The 17,728-nt window shown below is 43.6% G+C and overlaps 1 protein-coding gene across 1 annotated transcript in view; it reads left to right on the forward strand.

Annotated features, from left to right (window-relative positions):
• Positions 1-12,323: 12,323 nt before the first annotated feature.
• LOC142803297 (neprilysin-1-like) overlaps positions 12,324-17,728 on the forward strand; it is a 73,453-nt gene continuing 68,048 nt past the window's right edge. The window contains exons 1-2 of the mRNA XM_075888428.1: positions 12,324-12,488; positions 14,876-15,035. Of these exons, the coding sequence (XP_075744543.1) occupies positions 12,330-12,488; positions 14,876-15,035 (319 nt within the window). The 5' untranslated portion in view covers positions 12,324-12,329. The remainder of the gene's footprint in view (positions 12,489-14,875; positions 15,036-17,728) is intronic.

The raw sequence follows: 17,728 nt of genomic DNA on the forward strand, positions 1-17,728 counted from the left end.
CACGTTAACTTGGCATGAACCAAAATCAGCATGGCAAGGTAAGATGGTTTGACAAATATGACGCAGAGGTCAATACATGACTAATGGCACAGTCCCATCGCGTACGTCGTCAAACACTTACATGGTCAATGCTACTGTTAGACTAATCAGAAGAATCGCTAAACGTAAGAGCGCGGTTGAAGAAATGTACTCTTTAAGCTAGTACAGGCGTTTGTGCTCAGCAGGATTATTTACGCGACACCCTACATGAAGTTGGATGCTGGAGAATGAGGCAAGGTCGAGGCTACGATCCGGAAAGCTTACAAGGCAGCGTTTGAGTTGCCTAACAACGCGCCTACAGAAAGGCTCTTAAAACTAGGGGTGCACAACACACTGGATGAATTATGGTAGGCGCATATGGTGATGAAGCACGCTAGGTTTTCGACAACCAAAGCGGGCAGGATCATGTTGGAAAGGATTGGCATTGGAGCGAGTCTTCCACTGGGGACACAAAAATTCAGCTGCGGCGAGAGTTACATAAGGTCATGTACATGAAAATTTTGCCCAAAAATATGCATTTGATTCACCATACGCAGCGCAGGCAGGCAAGAGCCAGAGCTTTACACGTTGAGTACGGCGAGTACAAAATGGCAATCTATACAGATGTCGTGAAATATAAGGAGAAAGACGCTTTTGTGATTGTAGTGGTGGACAGGCGGAGACTCCTGGTCGCCTCTGGATCGGTCTAAACCCACTCCTCGGAAACTGCAGAAGAAGCGGCAATAGCACTAGCAATAACTAATTCGTAGTCGAAGTTGATTCCCAGTGATTCAAAAACAGCCATCCGAAACCTAGCGAGGGGCAGAATATCGGCGATCACCACACGATTTATACATGGGGCCACGGGACGAGAAATTCGAGAAATAGAAATTGTCTGGGTACCAGCCCACTCTGGGAAGCCTGGGAACGAGGCAGCTCACCTAAATGCTCGAGGTTTTGTCAGCTGGGTAGGTGAGCCGCTTGTTCCGGGGACCTCCGTGAGAGGTTGACTGGTGTCCTTTCACGACTAAATGAATCATTATAAACTAGAGTGGAGGTTTTATCCGCCTCCGCACAAGCGGTTGACTAAGGCGCAGGAATGCGTCTGGAGAAAACTGCAGACGCGATCTTTTCCAAACCCTTACGTGTTGAACAAAATATACCCGGAGGAGATAAAGTCACAATGCATATGGTGCCAGGCTGTGGCAACCTATGATCACATACTTTGGGAATGTAGAATAGAGCCGCCGCCAGTAGATAATATGCGTGATTCCTCGCTTCAGCACTGGCAGGCCATGTTCACCAGCTCAGACCCAGTCATCCTGTTAAAGGTTGTGGTGTGGGCCACACTGGTTGCCGCCAACTTTCGGTTGACATCTAACACGGAATCGTCCGCAGTTGCTTTCTGATAGATAGGATATGTGGGGTTTAACGCCCCAAAACTGCCATATGATTATGAGAGACGCCGTAGTGGTGGGCTCCGGAAATTTTGACCACCTGGGGTTCTTTAACCTGCACCCAAATATCAGCACAACGGGCCTACAACATTTCCGCCTCCATCGGAATTGCAACCGCCACAGCCGGGTTTTGATCCCGCGACCTCCAGGTCAGCACCGAGTGCCTTAGCCACTATACCACCGCGGCGGGGCAGTTGCTTTATGACGAAAAAAAGTTTTGCCATTCATCCATTCATTCCCGCCAGAAAGTGACACATACCCCGCGGCCAGGTATGTGCTGCTGGTAAGCAAGTACGTTGCCATTGGTGATGGCAGTATCTACAAAGTAGCGACGAGAACACACATGGGATATTTTAACGCGTGAACGTTAAGCAATACCCGACGTCGGAAGCGTCGACCCAGTGAAAGCCTAATAAATGTGAGTGTTTAGAAAAACCTCACAAGGCCAGCGTTGACCCCTCGTCGAATGCAAATAATAAACTTCAGGGTATTAGCAGGAATCAAACCCAAGCATTCTGCGTAGCAGTCAGGCATTCTACCACTAAGCTACGCCAGTTGTCGGAACTACTTTTCAAATAGACGCTATTCGTTAAACGTCAATGGTTGTTTCAGTGCTGCCTACTCAGTTTTATAAACATTACGGATGGACTCCTTTGATACAGCCGTCACTTTGAGTTAACATCAATTGTGGAGTTGATTTATGCAGCAGTTTCAAGGGCCAGCATCTTCGCGAGCATCAGTGCTTCATATCAGATTCTGGTGTTGCTAATACGCATGTTTCAGTTGACATCATTGCAAAATTGCAAACAACTGGTTGTATAAACATCTGCAACTCTTCCACACATGTCTGTGGGTGCAACATTTGTGCATATATTTGGCGTCACTTCGTGACGTGTCGCTCAATAAAAAAAATTGCAATACGGTCACGTTTCCTCCGCATGCTTCGCATAACTTCCATTCCCAGGTACGTGGCATCGGCCGAATTTTTCTCTATTAGCTGTCATCTTCTCCACTATTAGCAGCGAATGTTTTCAAGGATACCTTGAACATATTGGGGTGTACAAATGCTTCTCGCAGCCCTTGGCATGCCAAGCAACTGCTGATGCCCGGTTGCGGCACACATGTTCGAGGAACTTGGCACGCGCTCTCTTCTTGCGCTTTTGCTGGTGCGCGGAGTGCAGTATCACTGTTATGTGAGACGACGACTTCATAGAGAAAAAGATAGCGAAATAATGGTAGATAAAAGAATGAAATATGGCTACAAATAACAGTTACCTGATTTCTTGAGCATAAAAAAGTAACATTGGCAGAACAGTCAACAAAGGTTGCAGCAGACGTATCAAAGACAATAGGTCACAGTGAATGAAATCTATCTTATCTTCACCTCTTGCTAGACAAGTAGCCTGCAATGAAAGCGTACCCACAACTATGAATATTATCTGCCTAATGACATTCTATAATCAAGTTTACCTTGTTAAAACCACTGAATATTTACACAACCCCACAGCACGTTTCCCTTTTCTAAGCAAGGCATGAAGAACATCATTTTAATATTCTACACTAGTCTCAGTTAGCCTCACTATCATACCATCGTCTCATAACCATGCTCTGCTTAAGAACCAGGTTACACTATGAAATCGAAGTTTAAAAGTAACTCTCTCTGTAACGCCAATCCACATTTTTACTGGGTTTTCAACTGATTAAATTTCGGTGTGTCCATGGTCGACACCATCTGCAAATTGCTGGCGGCAAATTGTGGCTGAAGGTGAGCACGGCTGAAGCAGAGATGAAACGCGAGACTGGCTTTATCGGGTCAAGGAGCATGAAGAATTGCGCTTTGGTGATTTATTGATTCACCTCTGGGACAAACAATTCAACTCAAATGTGTATTTACCATCTAATCCAAAGAGTAACTGAGTTACCTCAAATTATTTGTCGGTCTTGAATATCACCAAGTCAGAATAATTACTCTCACAGCCTAGACAAGGTCTGCGTTGACTACCGTTTGCGTATCATCTGTTAATTTTGATTATACAGATTTCGTGTTCTTGAATTTTTCACCCCAATAACCAGTGTTGATAAATTACCTTTCGTAAACGATGTGTTGTTTGTACAATATACTCAAAATTATTAGGCATACAATGGCGATACATGCCTAATAGGCGAAATTCTTGCTTGCTGAACTGTTTTCTTATCTTTTTTCTCTTTTACTCTTTGATTCCAGCATTTTCTTCCCAGCTGTGTTGAGCAATACTACTGAATTCTTAATACAGCCTCCCCACCGTTTTCTAATAACGGTGCGTTTTTTGGGGGTTTCCTGGGGGGTCAAAATACAATTTTCTTATTCTATTGTGTTGCACGTGTAAGCGCATATTAAGCCTGTACAATGTAAGCAAATATAGTAAAATGTTATGTTTTATGAGGTGCTGGGCTAAATTTTGGGCATAATAAATCCCTACTTGTTACATGAGTTATTACTGTTTCCGTGACGTTTCAAGAAACATATATCGCGGACTACAAAAGCTGTGATATGCTTAATATGCTTGTGAGAGAACCCTCCGATACTCTGTCCTGAAATGAATCGAGTTAAGAAGTTTAGAAATATAGTCACGTGGATAAATTAAAAAAGCGCCAAAATCGAACAGCGCATCGACGAATGAGCGTATATTCTTGTGAATATTCATAAATGTCAACAAGTTGCAAACATTGAAATTCCCCAAACTTGAAACACCACAGATCATGTCACCGCTTTTCCATATGAACCTTGAACCAGATGATGATGAGGCATAATCTAAGTTGCACGGGCATGATGGGTCGACAGATTCGTCTACTGTAGTACATTTGTGCTATGTGCAATTGTTTTTTTTAGTACTAGCACTGTATTGCCGAATCCCTAACGGAGTAATAGCTTCTATGTAAAGTACTTTGTATTTTCCTCTGGTCCCAGGAGGACACGCTGGCTGCCCTAAATATTCCAGAAATGCCAGTAACTAGGGTTACACGGTCAAACAAAGAGCCGGCGCCCCTGCCTTGGAATATCATGATGACTACCCCGCCCGAACAAAGAGCTATGGTTCCGTTCTCTCACCTAGAGGGAGATGAATGTGTCGGAATTCTCTGCCGCTATGTGGCCATTACGCTGAGGTCGACACTTGACTTTCGCGCTGACCCATGCAATGACTTCTACCGGTACGTCTGTGGGAAATTTCAAGGCGACGACGTCTTCAGACGCGTACGTAAAAATAACCGTAGCGTCTCCTCTGTGCTGTCGGTATTTTAGATTCCTTCTTTTACATTATAGTTGCTAACGATATTCTGAAAAGGAAGAGTGAACGAAGTGGACGTCCTTAGCCACAGGCGGAAAACATGACACATCCTCCTTAATAGTCCATTTCTTTACCGGAATATTCGGCGTTGCCATCACAATTACTGAACGTAAATTTATAACTACAAATGATACCGCAATTACTTTTTAAGGCTTTTTGTGTGTGTGCCTCTCTTGTGTCTCGTAGATAATTAGCACCATACAATCCAAAGCCATAATTAGTTTTGCATTAGCCCTTTTGGCATACGCTTACACCAGCGAATAAATAAACAGCCCTTTGATTTAATCCCCCATTTTGGCTTACTTCAACCCCGCACTATGATGCTTTTATGCAGTGGGCAAGTGGTCATTAATAAAGTGATAGGGTGAAAACTACCACGTGATTGTGACACCTTCTTGAAAAATACGTTTCCTATTTCCTGTCCAGCCAAGCAAGTTATTCAAACAAGCTTACGTTAGAAGAAATGACCGTCCGCCATATCTCACTTGGTGACGCACTGAGAGCGTGATTTGAAAGCAGTAAGGTTGGCTGGAAGTTGCAGCGAAATGCAGTTTCTTGCATCATATTTCCTTTTCCTATAACCTAGTAACTTGTAGCTGGCATAGCGATTGCCATTTCCACCTAGTATATTCTCGACAGCATTGCATGGCAATAATGTTCGAAACAGACCAAGCAGGCTCGCAAATCAACAGAAGTAAATGCGAATTCCAGTGCACCATCCAGTGCTCATCGGAGATTCAGGATAAAACCACTGTAGTGTGTCACACTACAATGATATTATAAATGTCTACTAGTTCGCACTAATGTGTGTGGAATCAGTGATGATATTTGCGAAACTTCCGGTCACAACAGCGCTAATGAGCAAACGAAGACCGAGAAGGATGTCGAACGCGTTATAGCACATCTTCGATCACGTTTCCTTGCTGATGTTAGTACTTCTACATTGCTTACTAAAACTTTTGTGCACAGAACGCGCGTAGGCAGTCCAAAGGTTCCCACAGACAAGTGCAGTCACACCTGCATTTCTTCGAAAGCGTTGCGTGATTGTAATTTTTTACACAGCCAAAACAGGCTCTCAAATATACAGCAGTGGCGAAACTTTCGTCATGTTTTTCACGCAAAAGTCGCAGTATTCAGTGAAACCAACTAAATTATCTCCTATTATTATTACATTTTTACATTGCCCTAAAAGCTTAAATATATGGAGTATAATAACGTTGCCATCTCGTAGACGCCATGCTGCACTTCTCCCGCACTCTATTCTTGAACCATTCCACCTGCTGATATCGAACCATTCAATCGCAAACGATAAAGGTTTATTTATAGATGCATTCCTAGCCAGTAAAAGCCGCGTGGGCAGCCACATGGACAAGTAGATGTATATTGCAGTAGAAAATGGGCTAAACTAGACAACATGGTACGCACGTTCACAAGAAGACGGAGAGGAATGTACGTACTGCCTTCTAACGGCCGACACGAAGCTGCTTAGTTCCGGCATTCTAGGCTGAAATGTCCATTCTTGTAATTTGAATGGTACTTAAAGATTATTGTGCCCCGAATCTGCAAGCCTCTGTTTGAAGAGAGCACACTTGAGAAAGTGTCCCTTTCACAATCCGCTTTTGAACTCTCGGTGTAGTGTGCGACCTCAACAGCCCTCTGAGCTGTTCACTGTAGCCTCTTGATTTTTGCTACATGTGTTCCTTCAGCAAGCACGAGGACTGTAAGAAAAAAAGATTGCCGACACATTACTTGCGTAAGTTTGATTACATGTGGTAACTATTCATTTAAACCCACATGACGCAATATGTGTGCTGGCATCTGTACGCGTTAGACATTATCTTTCAAAGGTAGTTTCTCGAACCAGTCAAGATATCTAACTAAGTAATAAAAATTGTAGCGAACGAGATTAGTTATTTATTGCTGGTCCGATTAAACCATGCATGACACTCACGTGTCTTGTTTGTGTGTAAATCGTTCGACACTCTCAGTCAGGTGCCGGACTACGAACGGCATATGGGCGGCGCGCTCCTGCGAACTAAAATCCCGTCTATAGGGAGCCCAGCGATAAAAAATACCCGTTACAGCCGCTGGGCGCGGAAGTAATGCCTACAGCCGATAAGAACAGGCGCAAGAAGGTAAAAACATTGCCCCGTATCTGCATGTTAATCTGCAAATGTCGTCGAAAGACCATAGTCTTACGTCTGGAGAGATTGAACAAAACGTCTATTTGATGTTCTGCCCAAGAAAATGGATGAATGGTACACTGGAGGCACTGCGCTAGAGTGCCTCGAGCGTGCAGTGCAGGCGCAGGAGCGCATGAAGTCACGTCACACGTGAGACGCGAGCGCCATCTGCCAGTTATCTAGGAAAACAAAGCGCGCGTTACCTGAACGCCCGTCTCGGAGGTGATAAGGTGTAGAACGCAAGGCGACGGGTAGGTGCCACTATCGTGTCGTCATAGCAAAGCATTGCAAACACCTTTTTGTGCAAACGTTGTCTGGTCAGCGCAACGTGATAAGCGCTACGGTCCTTATAATTACTTATGTATGCCTCTTCTTGTAAGAAACACACATACGGAATATTGTCGTGTTATTGTGGTGTCTAAGATATGCGCAGTAATTTCTTTTTAATTCACAATCGCACAAGTATAAACCTTGTATCTTGAGCCATATTGGTGGGTGCTGCGAATGGGGTCGCCGTTTGGAGTGTCGTTTGGCCACTTTGGAGGTGTTTAAGGTACCGTTACCGCGGACAAACAGACCCAATTTTTTGCGTCGAAGGTCACCAAGAAAGATTTAAAAGAAGGAAAGCCGCCATCTCTGTCGCGCCAGCCTGGCGCAGGGAGCTGGCATCAACTTACGAGAAACGGTTCAGCGACAAGTGCAAGCGCGAAAAAAAAGAAAAAGGAACGCCCCCACTCCCCCTCCCCCTCTGCCGCCACCTCACCAGCTCGGCGCCCGGAGCCGGCATCACGTTCACCATCGCCTGCATGCCATGGCATTTGTGCGTCACCGTTTTGTCCCGCTGTGTTTTAATTGTCGTTTTTCTACAAGATGATCAGGGACGAAAACATTTTTCAGCGCGTTACGACAAACTTTATTCGAGATATCATACATCTCCCCGAATTTGGCTAAACACTGGGATGTGCAGTCCCAGTGTTAATCTCTTGATTTCAATTAAAGAGCACAAGCAACTTTCCGTTTATCATTTGTCGAGGTATTATATTGTGCCATGCACTAAATAAAAGAGTACTAGAGGATGCGCGACACCCTACTGAAACACTGGCTTATGTATGTTGACGCTCGTGTTCTACGAAACAAGTTGAGCAGACGATTTTAGGAAAGCATGGCAAAAACGAAACAAACCGAAGGCAGCGAGACAGATGGAGATCAAAATTAAAAATCGATTCGTTGATGTTTGATTAGTGATTGCGTAATTTTGATTATGAACGTCAAGTACAGAAGTCGGGTGAAGAAGTCAGCAGGGGAGCTTATGTCACCGACATTTGCTCAATTTTTTCAATATTATGTTCAGAGTACTAATATTGAAGCATGAATTTGTAACGGTGAGCCACGACGAAGGCAACCAGTGTACCACTTTGGAGATAATGCACCAGCTATAAAAATTTCCATTTTCTAAAGTGCAACTGTCTGCAGTAACAACAAAGATTTTGAGAATGGCTCTGCACGTGTGGTCAGAATTGGGTGCACGTTAAAAAACCTCAGGTGGTCGAAATTTTTGGAGGCCTGCACTACAGCGTCTCTCATAATCATATGGTGATTTTGGGACGTTAAACCCTACATATCGATCAATCAGAATCGTTCTGCACCATTTCTTGACACCAAAGGCACGCGGACGTTCGCGAAAGAGAAGTGCAGAAGCATTATTTATTTGAAGAGAGACCGACCTATCCGTCGCTAATCTGTGTACGTCATACTTGACCTTGGCGCGCGTTTCGGCGTTCACTTGAACAGCTGTGTGATGCTGAATAAAGGTAAGGGTAGCCACTCCCCATAAGTACGATGAGTTAAAGAGTGAAATGATTAAAAACCACTCTATGTCGCTAAATATTGCGCATAAATTTTAATTTTGCGAGAAACCGCTTATATTGGCGAGAAAACGCTTTTAAAAGCGTAAAGTGAAGCTTTTCTTACGCCATCGCGTCACTACCGGGCTGCCTAGAGAAACGTCACTCCTAACCGCAGGCCGTATCATGCCAAGAAAAATTTGACATAACATACCAGCTAATCTTTGTCCCGGGTATTCTAAAGGCCACTTCGAATCGGGCCGGTTCTCTGGGGCACGACTATGGGGCCGCGTAGAAGCGGCGATAGTTTGGTTTGATTTGCTGCCTGCAGGTGTGTAGTTTAGCCAGGACTTGAATAAGAGTGTAGTAGCCTGGCGTACTATTAACTTCTTCCTTAGAAATAAATGGTTCGCAATAAACTTACTTCCGTTGATATTGCTTAAATGTTAGGAAACTGGTTTTTGCTCCGCGCTTTCGCAAGTACTACTAGTATACATTTAATTATGTGTGACTTCTAGAGGGTTTCAATCGCCTGATTCAAATATCTCCTATACTCCTTTGAGAAGCGTTTTATACGGCTCACGTAAGAATTAAAGTTATGTACACCTGCCATGTTATGCTCTCTTTGTCTTTACAGGTTCAAAATGTCATAAATACGGGGACGTTTCTAGCCCTCAAGTTTACTGAAGCACCATCGGCCAATCAAAGTGCGTTTGAGAAAGCAGTTGCGATGTATAAAGCCTGTGTCGGTTTCGCCTCGGCATACCAACCAGAGGTGAGAGGAAATTCCAGCTAATATGTATAGATGGAGCTTTTTAAAACATTTACACTCCAGGAATGGTTAGATATTGAGATGTTTTCTCTGATGTGTCTTTGTAAATACCGTTCCATTGAAGCCAAGTAGTTCTAAGAGGGTTTTTGGCACATGCCCTCCAAATCAGCATATAATTGTAATTCTTAAAATCACACTGGAAATATGGCAGGTGTGCGTGATCACTTGATCTGCATGACATGCTCTTTCGAAATATTTTTGCGCTTTGGGGTCTGACCAATTTCATCATCATGGGTGCGCTTAGTCAGACAGACAGTGCTAAGAGTATGAATTGTAGGGCACACGACGCCATTATGTACAGTGCCTGTGTAAATTCATCTCTCCGCACTAATAAAATACATTGGTACAAAAGCACCACCCCACCTCTATCCCCCTTCATTCTAAAAAAGAGGCGTGGGTAAAAATAAACACTGTGATATTTTCATTGTTTACACCACTCTGGTATGATGGGCATGTGCTCCCGATTTGTGAGAAAGCATTGCTGTGTGACGTGTTGATTATCTAAATCTACGCCTACTTTTTTATTTTAGCGCCATGACTGTCGTGTTGCTCGTGACTTCTTTATTACTCCTAACAGTCGCGCACTTTCGTACAAATTGACAGTGCACCTACTGCTAATAAGTGGGTAACTTGTGTACGTTTGCTCACGAATCAAGGACCATAGTGCACTGTAGCATACCACGCGTTCACGTTGCTTTTTGGGGGCAGTAACGTCTTCAAGCAGTGCTGCTTTACTATATGCGGTGTGTGTGGCCTTATAATTCTTTTATTGTGGGCTCTCAACATTTTTACCATCATATTCTCGGGAACTGCCTAATGCTCAATATAACGTGCACAGGGGATCAAAGTTGCCAAAAGAGACTACTAAAGCAAAGCGCTGATGAAGACGGTATGCCGTCAGTGTCTTTTAGAAAGTAACAGAAATGCGGTATAAAAAATACCGTATTACTTCACTGTTTGTTCTTTCTCAATCATCAGGCTTAAATCGATTTCTGTTGCAGTGACAGTCCGCCTCACGAACGACAGGCTCTTCGTTGACGATTCGTAGGCTGAGAGAAACAAAGAGGTGTACAAATCCAACCTTAACTTTTGTTAAGCATATTGTGGTGCTGGAAAGCCTCTATTGAAACTAGTACCGTCATCAGCACAACTAACAAGAAAGAAGGAGCTATTTAGTAATACTGCACTGTATTTGCTCACTGTCTTTCTGTAACATGCTAAACGAGTCTGTTCGCGTATTTGAGGTTAGACAATACTGCCACTGCGAGTTAGCAGGCGTCCGCAGTTTTTTAACTCGATATTTGACCAGATCCTCATAGAGGTATTCAATTTGCAATCGAATCAGGCGAAGTTTTGGAGAGATAACCACGCAAGCATATATGCACACACCAAAGGCATCTTCCTGTTAACCCCTTTCAACTCATCCAAACCATATTTGCAGGCAGGTGGGTGAGTTAGTTCGGGTTCATAACGAATGGAAAAGGGCTTTCAGCTCGTTCTAGGAAAGCCCCTTTTTAAGTACTTGATAATCCAGACCAACTCACCACTACACTCTTACACGCAGACCTTCAGGCCACGCCCCAGCCTTCGGTTAACCTCCTTCCACTCCGTCCACCTTTTCATCAGTACACGTTCTCAGTGAACGCCTGAATGGCGAGGGTAGCCCTCTTTTTTGTCGGATGGTGGCACGGGGCATGACTTCGTCCTATGCTTTCACTGGCTTGCTTTTCTGACGGTTTCCGTAGATTGTATAGTACAAAGTGCCATATCCTCGCATTCGTACTTTCATTGCGGGACCTTCGTCAGACACCACCTTGTACGAAGGTCACGTGACCCGTGTTGTCCTCTGCCAAAGAGGGGTGTTTCATCTTGCCAGCTCAGCTATCGCGTGACGCTCATTAATACTCCCAAATATTAGGCGCACACCAATAAGCTACAAGCAAGCGAACGAGGGGCACCCGTCACTGTACCTCAAATAGTAGAGCATTCGACGAGTAATTTTTTTTAATTGACCCTCTTTTTCTTTAGTTTAAGAAAGAATCATTGCTATGTGGTTAAAAATCACAAATAATGTTCCCTAATCAGTATTGTGCCTAATTGTCGGCCGGTTTTATAAGTTTTTACTTAATATTCTACTGTGTCGACCCTTGTAACCTGCACTATAAGGATATTAATGAGAACTAGCAGACAACACTGCCAAGGAAAGCTCTGCAGGCCTGTTACAAGTTTACGTGCTACGTGAGCCATAGAGGCAAAAAAGAGTGTTCCACACTCGTTGTGATGACTACTGGCTGCTCTAACTGATGCTCCCGCGTTTAAATGCGCACACGTAACCTACAATGTAAACGATGAAATGAACGCCAAAGTAGTTTAGTGGTTCATCATCGGAAGCGTTATTTGAAGGTTGCAGGTTTAGTTGCTTATATCTCCGGCCGCGTTTCTTTCTTTACATTTACAATAAAAATACTTATAATAACATAAACCATATTTTTCTGGACATATTTGTGGGTCAGTTCAAACTTTTATTGTTTTAACAAAAAGAAGCCTTTAAAAGTTATACTTATCTCTCTCGTAGTACGAGGGCGAGAGAGTTTTTCATGGTATTGTGATGCTACATTTGACAATACTTTGACCTCTTTCCTTGGCAGACCATAGAGCTGGCGAGATGGATGATTGCAATGAACCTGGACTTCCTGAACACGACAAGGCTAGAGACAATTGACCCAGTTGAGATGATGGTGCGCGGATCGCTTGAGTTGGGAGTGGAAGCGATCATTTCAATCCAATTCATGGATAGGCAATTCTTCAAAGGGACGAGACTAGTAGAGGTACAGCAACCGATCTTTGTTGTCTAGCAATTGCGATTGCGTGGTATTATAGGAGAGTGTGTCATATTATATGCAAGAATGCAAGGATGTAGTAAATATAGCGGTTAATGTTTTTGATGGTTTTTTACCCCTTAATTATTAATTGAAGCGTTGTAGTGTGACTCTGCTTTCCACAGTCAGAGTAATACTCTTTTGGTTTACTTAGACTGTACAGATGTAGTTTATGCAGTTCTCCCTCAAGTGCTTCCGGTTTGCTGGAGCAGAAGTGCTGAAGAAGGTAGGAGCATCATTAAAATTCTTGGCTTCAGTTAGAGGTCATTACACGCGGCATGCTTTCAACAATGTTGCCTTAATATTCGCTATATGCATTCACTTGGATATATTCACATCTTGTGTGAAAACTGAACAAGACCATTACTTGTGTTCTTAACGAACACCAATGTAATGCTGCTGTTCGAAACGCAATGTATTTAATTAAGGAACCGTGTTCACCTCTGCAGGAATGAGGGTGGAAGTTCTAGTTCTTTAGACAGAATAACTTCTTCATGTACCTTAGCCTCTGCTTGTCTGTTAAAGGTGAATAACAGATGTTAATAACTTCCAAAGTGAACAAATGGGCACTGGAATTGTGATATGCGCAATATTCAGCAAACTAATCCTGCCAATGGAACGTACGTAGATTAAGGAGGCTACTTGGGAAAATGCAATATAGGCTTGACAATTCCAAATCTTTCTTCAATGTTGTGTGGCAAAACATCCAGCCACACCGGAACGGGGGCTAAGCCCAAAGTTGCAACTGACTTCCGAGTTAAATTCGTCAAACGACGAGCGAAATGTCACCAAAAGTCGCCATTTCTCTTCAAATTTTGCCAATAAAATTGTCGCTCTACAACTTCGTGTCTTCCCTTGTAAAAAAAATTCTTAATTATGCATTCCTAGTTTCTTGTTTATGCCTCGAACAGTACGCTAACATCCATAAGACCTGAAATATATTGACGCTTTCCAAAGCCAGTCATATCACCTGCTTCACCATGGGAGCCCCGAAAAAGGCCTGCATGCACTAGCAGCACTCCTGAAAGTTAGCACCTCGTAAGAAAAGCATGTGATGACTTGCATTGTACCAAATACTGGATGAAGCAATCGCTACAACGAGAAATGGATGGTGTGCGTAGCCCTTCTGCAACATTAGAGAATTTGATTGCCGCGAAATTATGCATTCAATAATCGAATAACTTTATTACAAAACAACGGAAATAAATTCGGATGTATTTCGTAATTTTCGCAATGCCCGCACAACGCTTTATGCGTGGTCATGCTTCCGATATACATTCACCTCAATTCGATTTCTGAAGGCTCTGCTAGGAAGCCCTACTTGTTGGCGCAGAGCTAAATTATCTTAAAAACAAATTTATTCTCAATATAAAAAATTATGGGGCAGTACAGCTGGGAGAAGCCGACAAGCTATTCACGGCAGTTTAAGCTGTGGTCGGAACACGCAGCCTTACCATCCCCTAGCCACTTCAGAAGCGAAACTTTGAAAAGCCTAGAGCTCTAAAAGCACCTAAAAACGTAATATAACACCACTGCCTCGCAGAACGTGAAGCAGTCCACTGGCTGAAACATTCAGAAAAATTGCTGGCGGACGCGCGTCTGCGCCAGTACTTCGCTAGGTGAATTAGGAGATACACACAAGAAACAAAAGTGACATAATAGATTGTGCGTTAAGTGTTGCTTGTACTGGTGGGTCTAAATCTACGAAAAATAGAGACAGTTTTTTCGCCAATTTGACTCGCAGACACTGAGTAATAAATGCATAAATCATTTCATACCCAAGGCTAAAGTCACCGAAAGTTCGCCATGTCGTCATTCATAAGTTTAGGTCACCACGGGTTTTTCCAAATTTGCCAGTTTTGTAAAAAGTAGCCACTAGCGAGAACCCTGGTATTTTCGGCTTACGATGCTCAAATCAGCTAATAGCCGTAGATATTGTGTTACCTACGGGGTCATTTTTGATGATGGGAGTTTTTGGCGAACAACAAACGTTTTCTAGCCCACTTTGAAGTCTTTTGGTGAATTCGAGGTATTGTACATACGCTACAATTATTACACGTTTTCAGAAGCCGCAAAATCTGATAGGCAGCGTGTCGTAGTCATGCGAAAAAATTGTTGAACGGCCCCTTTATTATGAGCCCTTTTGAAAAGTGCCTCTGCAGATCTCAACCAACCAGTAACTGGTGAAATGAATAGGTAGTTATTCACAAGCTTCTCGGCCACAGTATTGCAAGATGTTTTATGTTACCGCGAAAATTATTGGTGCTGCCTTTTTTTTCACTGTTACATGCAAATACAGATGCATTGCCAAATTCTCCTTTTCTATTCACTCACAGATACACTACAGCAGTGAACAAAGCAACTGGTCGTACCAGAGGCGCTACAAATGGCCAAGGACGAACGAGGAATACTACAGCCGCCTTTTCCTTATGTATGGAATAATGCGAGCTGAAGCTTACCTGTTCTCCCAGAAAATACTCGCGTACGAAGAACAACGTGAGTCGACCTCGTTTTGTTTTTGCACTGCCAATTCACAACTGTCAATTTAGTGAGACTGCTGTGTGCTTTGTGAAATGCATAATGGGTTACTACCCACGCCGTGTTTTAGCTGCAACCTACAATGGAAAATGATATTAGGGAAATAGGGAGAAGGTAACTTCTTACTTCGAGCCAGTACTTCGTCTTCAGAGCCAGAAACTATCAAGGTATTTTTATAAGTCTGGTAATGTAACTTCCTCCTTGTGCAGTAAATTGCCGTGTGGCGGTGTTAATACACACGACAGATGAGTAATGCTTCTCACTTGCGGTAATCCGAGAGTTTTGTGATTTCCAGTTGTTTTTTCCGTTGAAGTGAATATTTTCGTCGAGCTAATTGTTTTGTAACACTTATGGCCCATTAATAACATTATCATTGTTAGAAGTGTCACATCTCTAAACTACAATCTCATTATTCGGGAATTGGTAGTGAGGTGCTCCCGAAATGTAAACAATTTGGTGTTCCTTAAAGTGCGCTGAGAAAGCACAGTATACTCGTGTTAATCAATTAGCCTCAATCTAAATACGACCCCTGTGGACAGGATCAAAGTCGCGACCTATGAGTCAGCAGCCGAGCACCACAACCAGGGCTTCATCACACCATAGAATTTGTCGCAAGATGTGAGTGCTTCTCTCTTGCGCGTAAAGCGTCTTTGTTGTTAGCAGAATGGTTAAGAGCCGTTATGCCAACCCAAGACCATGGTTTATGCAAGATTTAACCAAGAATGCTATCTAGATTTTAAGAATGGCTTCTAGCTTGAACTTTTTGTGTCGTTAATCTGACTAACCCACACTTCAAAAGCGATACAGTTAACTCTCTGATTAGATTATTCTTTATTCATATTTGAACTAAAAATTTTGATAGTACCACAACGGAATGTCTTCTTCATGCCTCTTTCGGTAGAATTCCACGTATAGAGCTTGCAGAATGCGCCATTGTGCACAAAGAAAGACTGATCTATCGAGTTCACTTTGCATACACATTAAAAGTATAGATTGATGTGTGGTGGCGTCGCCTTCGCACAGCAGCAGCCAGACACCCTTTCCCATTTTTTCCATGAAATGTTATCACGTTGCGTGTGAGAAACAGAAGTGGTGTAAAGATGTGCGACTGAGCCGTAGTGGCCGCAATGTTGCTGAAATAAAGTTAGTTGTTTGACTTTCACGGACGCACTACTTACTTCTCATTTCTGATTTCCTGCTGCGCTCGCGTTTCGCGCAAAATTGGTGATCCGGACGAGCAGGAAAGGCTATGAACACCTCTCAAGGCACTGACGCACCGACACTCTCCAGCGTCGACGTGAAACTTTCTTTGTTTTGGACTGCAGATCCTGCACTGTGGTACGATTCGGTAGAGTCACTATTTGCTACTAGACTCGTCACAGCAGATTCTACAAAATATCAATACCTGGTGAGCAGTCTGCCACCGTCAACTGCTACCGAAATTCGGAATCTGTTGCTCTTCCGACCAGCATACAAAGTCTATGTGGTATTGAACTCAACACTCATTCGCAGGGTCACGCCCCCCCCCCCCCCCGAAAACCAATGGCTGCAACATATGCTCTATAAAGCAAACGTTGGTGACAAAACGCCGTCAGCTGCTGCGTCGTTTGCAGCGATTATTGGGCGACAAAGCGGATACTCTGGACAGCATCTGCTCCGAGAATTGTTTCTACAAAAAAAACCCCGAATGTCATAATGACCCTTAGTGCTTTAAACGAGAACGATCTGCACAAATTGGCTGAGTTAGCCGACAAGCTCAAGGCGGTAGCTCACACATTTGTCGTGTACGTTACGAGTGAATCGTTTCTACATGGGCCGCTTCACGAGATGAAGAGAGAAATCTCGCGTCTTGTGTACTGCGTGGCCACCCTCCATACAGCTTCATCGTCGGCCAGTCCAAGTTTATTGCGGTCGGCCATAAAACGTCAAAAGGTGTGTTGGTACCACCGCAATTCGGCAACGCTGTACACTGCAGAGAACGCTTCGGTAAATCTTCATAGTCTCCGATTCAAAGTTTTCAATTTTCGTGGCAGATTTCGTGGCCACCTTTAACTGTTAAACAATGTGCGTAACTGGAGGATTCAAGACCCAGTGTCACAAGGTCATGTAAAGGCCAGCCTTCAAGACATATAGCACTCAGCCCTACGCTAATCATGCCAGCAGGCCTTGTTCGTATCGCCTCCTCACAGAGAGAATTTTCTGAGCTGACACCAGTGTCAAGTGAGATCTCCAATAAAACATGACGTATTTCACCACATCACTACTACCGGGCCTCTGGTTCACACTAGACTATGTCGACTGTCACCTGAAAAACTAGCAGCGGCACGGCAGTAATTGAAACTTATGTTGAAGCTGGGGATAATTCAACCTTTTACTAGTCCTTGGGTATCTCCCCTTCACATGGTTCCGAAACGACCAACGGGTGACTAGTGACTTTGCGGGGAATATCCAGCTCTTAACAGTGTCACAGCACCCGACAGGTGCCCCGTGCCACATATTCACGACATACTGGCAGGCCTGCATGGGGCCGCAATGTTTTCCAAAATTAATCTCGTGTGGTCCTACCACCAGATAACTGTTTCACTTTAAGACGTCCCCAAGACTGCCATCACAACACCTTTTGGCTTACTCGAATTCGCGCGCACGACATT

The sequence above is a fragment of the Rhipicephalus microplus genome, chromosome 3 (genome assembly GCF_043290135.1).
Source record: "Rhipicephalus microplus isolate Deutch F79 chromosome 3, USDA_Rmic, whole genome shotgun sequence".
NCBI lineage: Eukaryota > Metazoa > Arthropoda > Arachnida > Ixodida > Ixodidae > Rhipicephalus > Rhipicephalus microplus.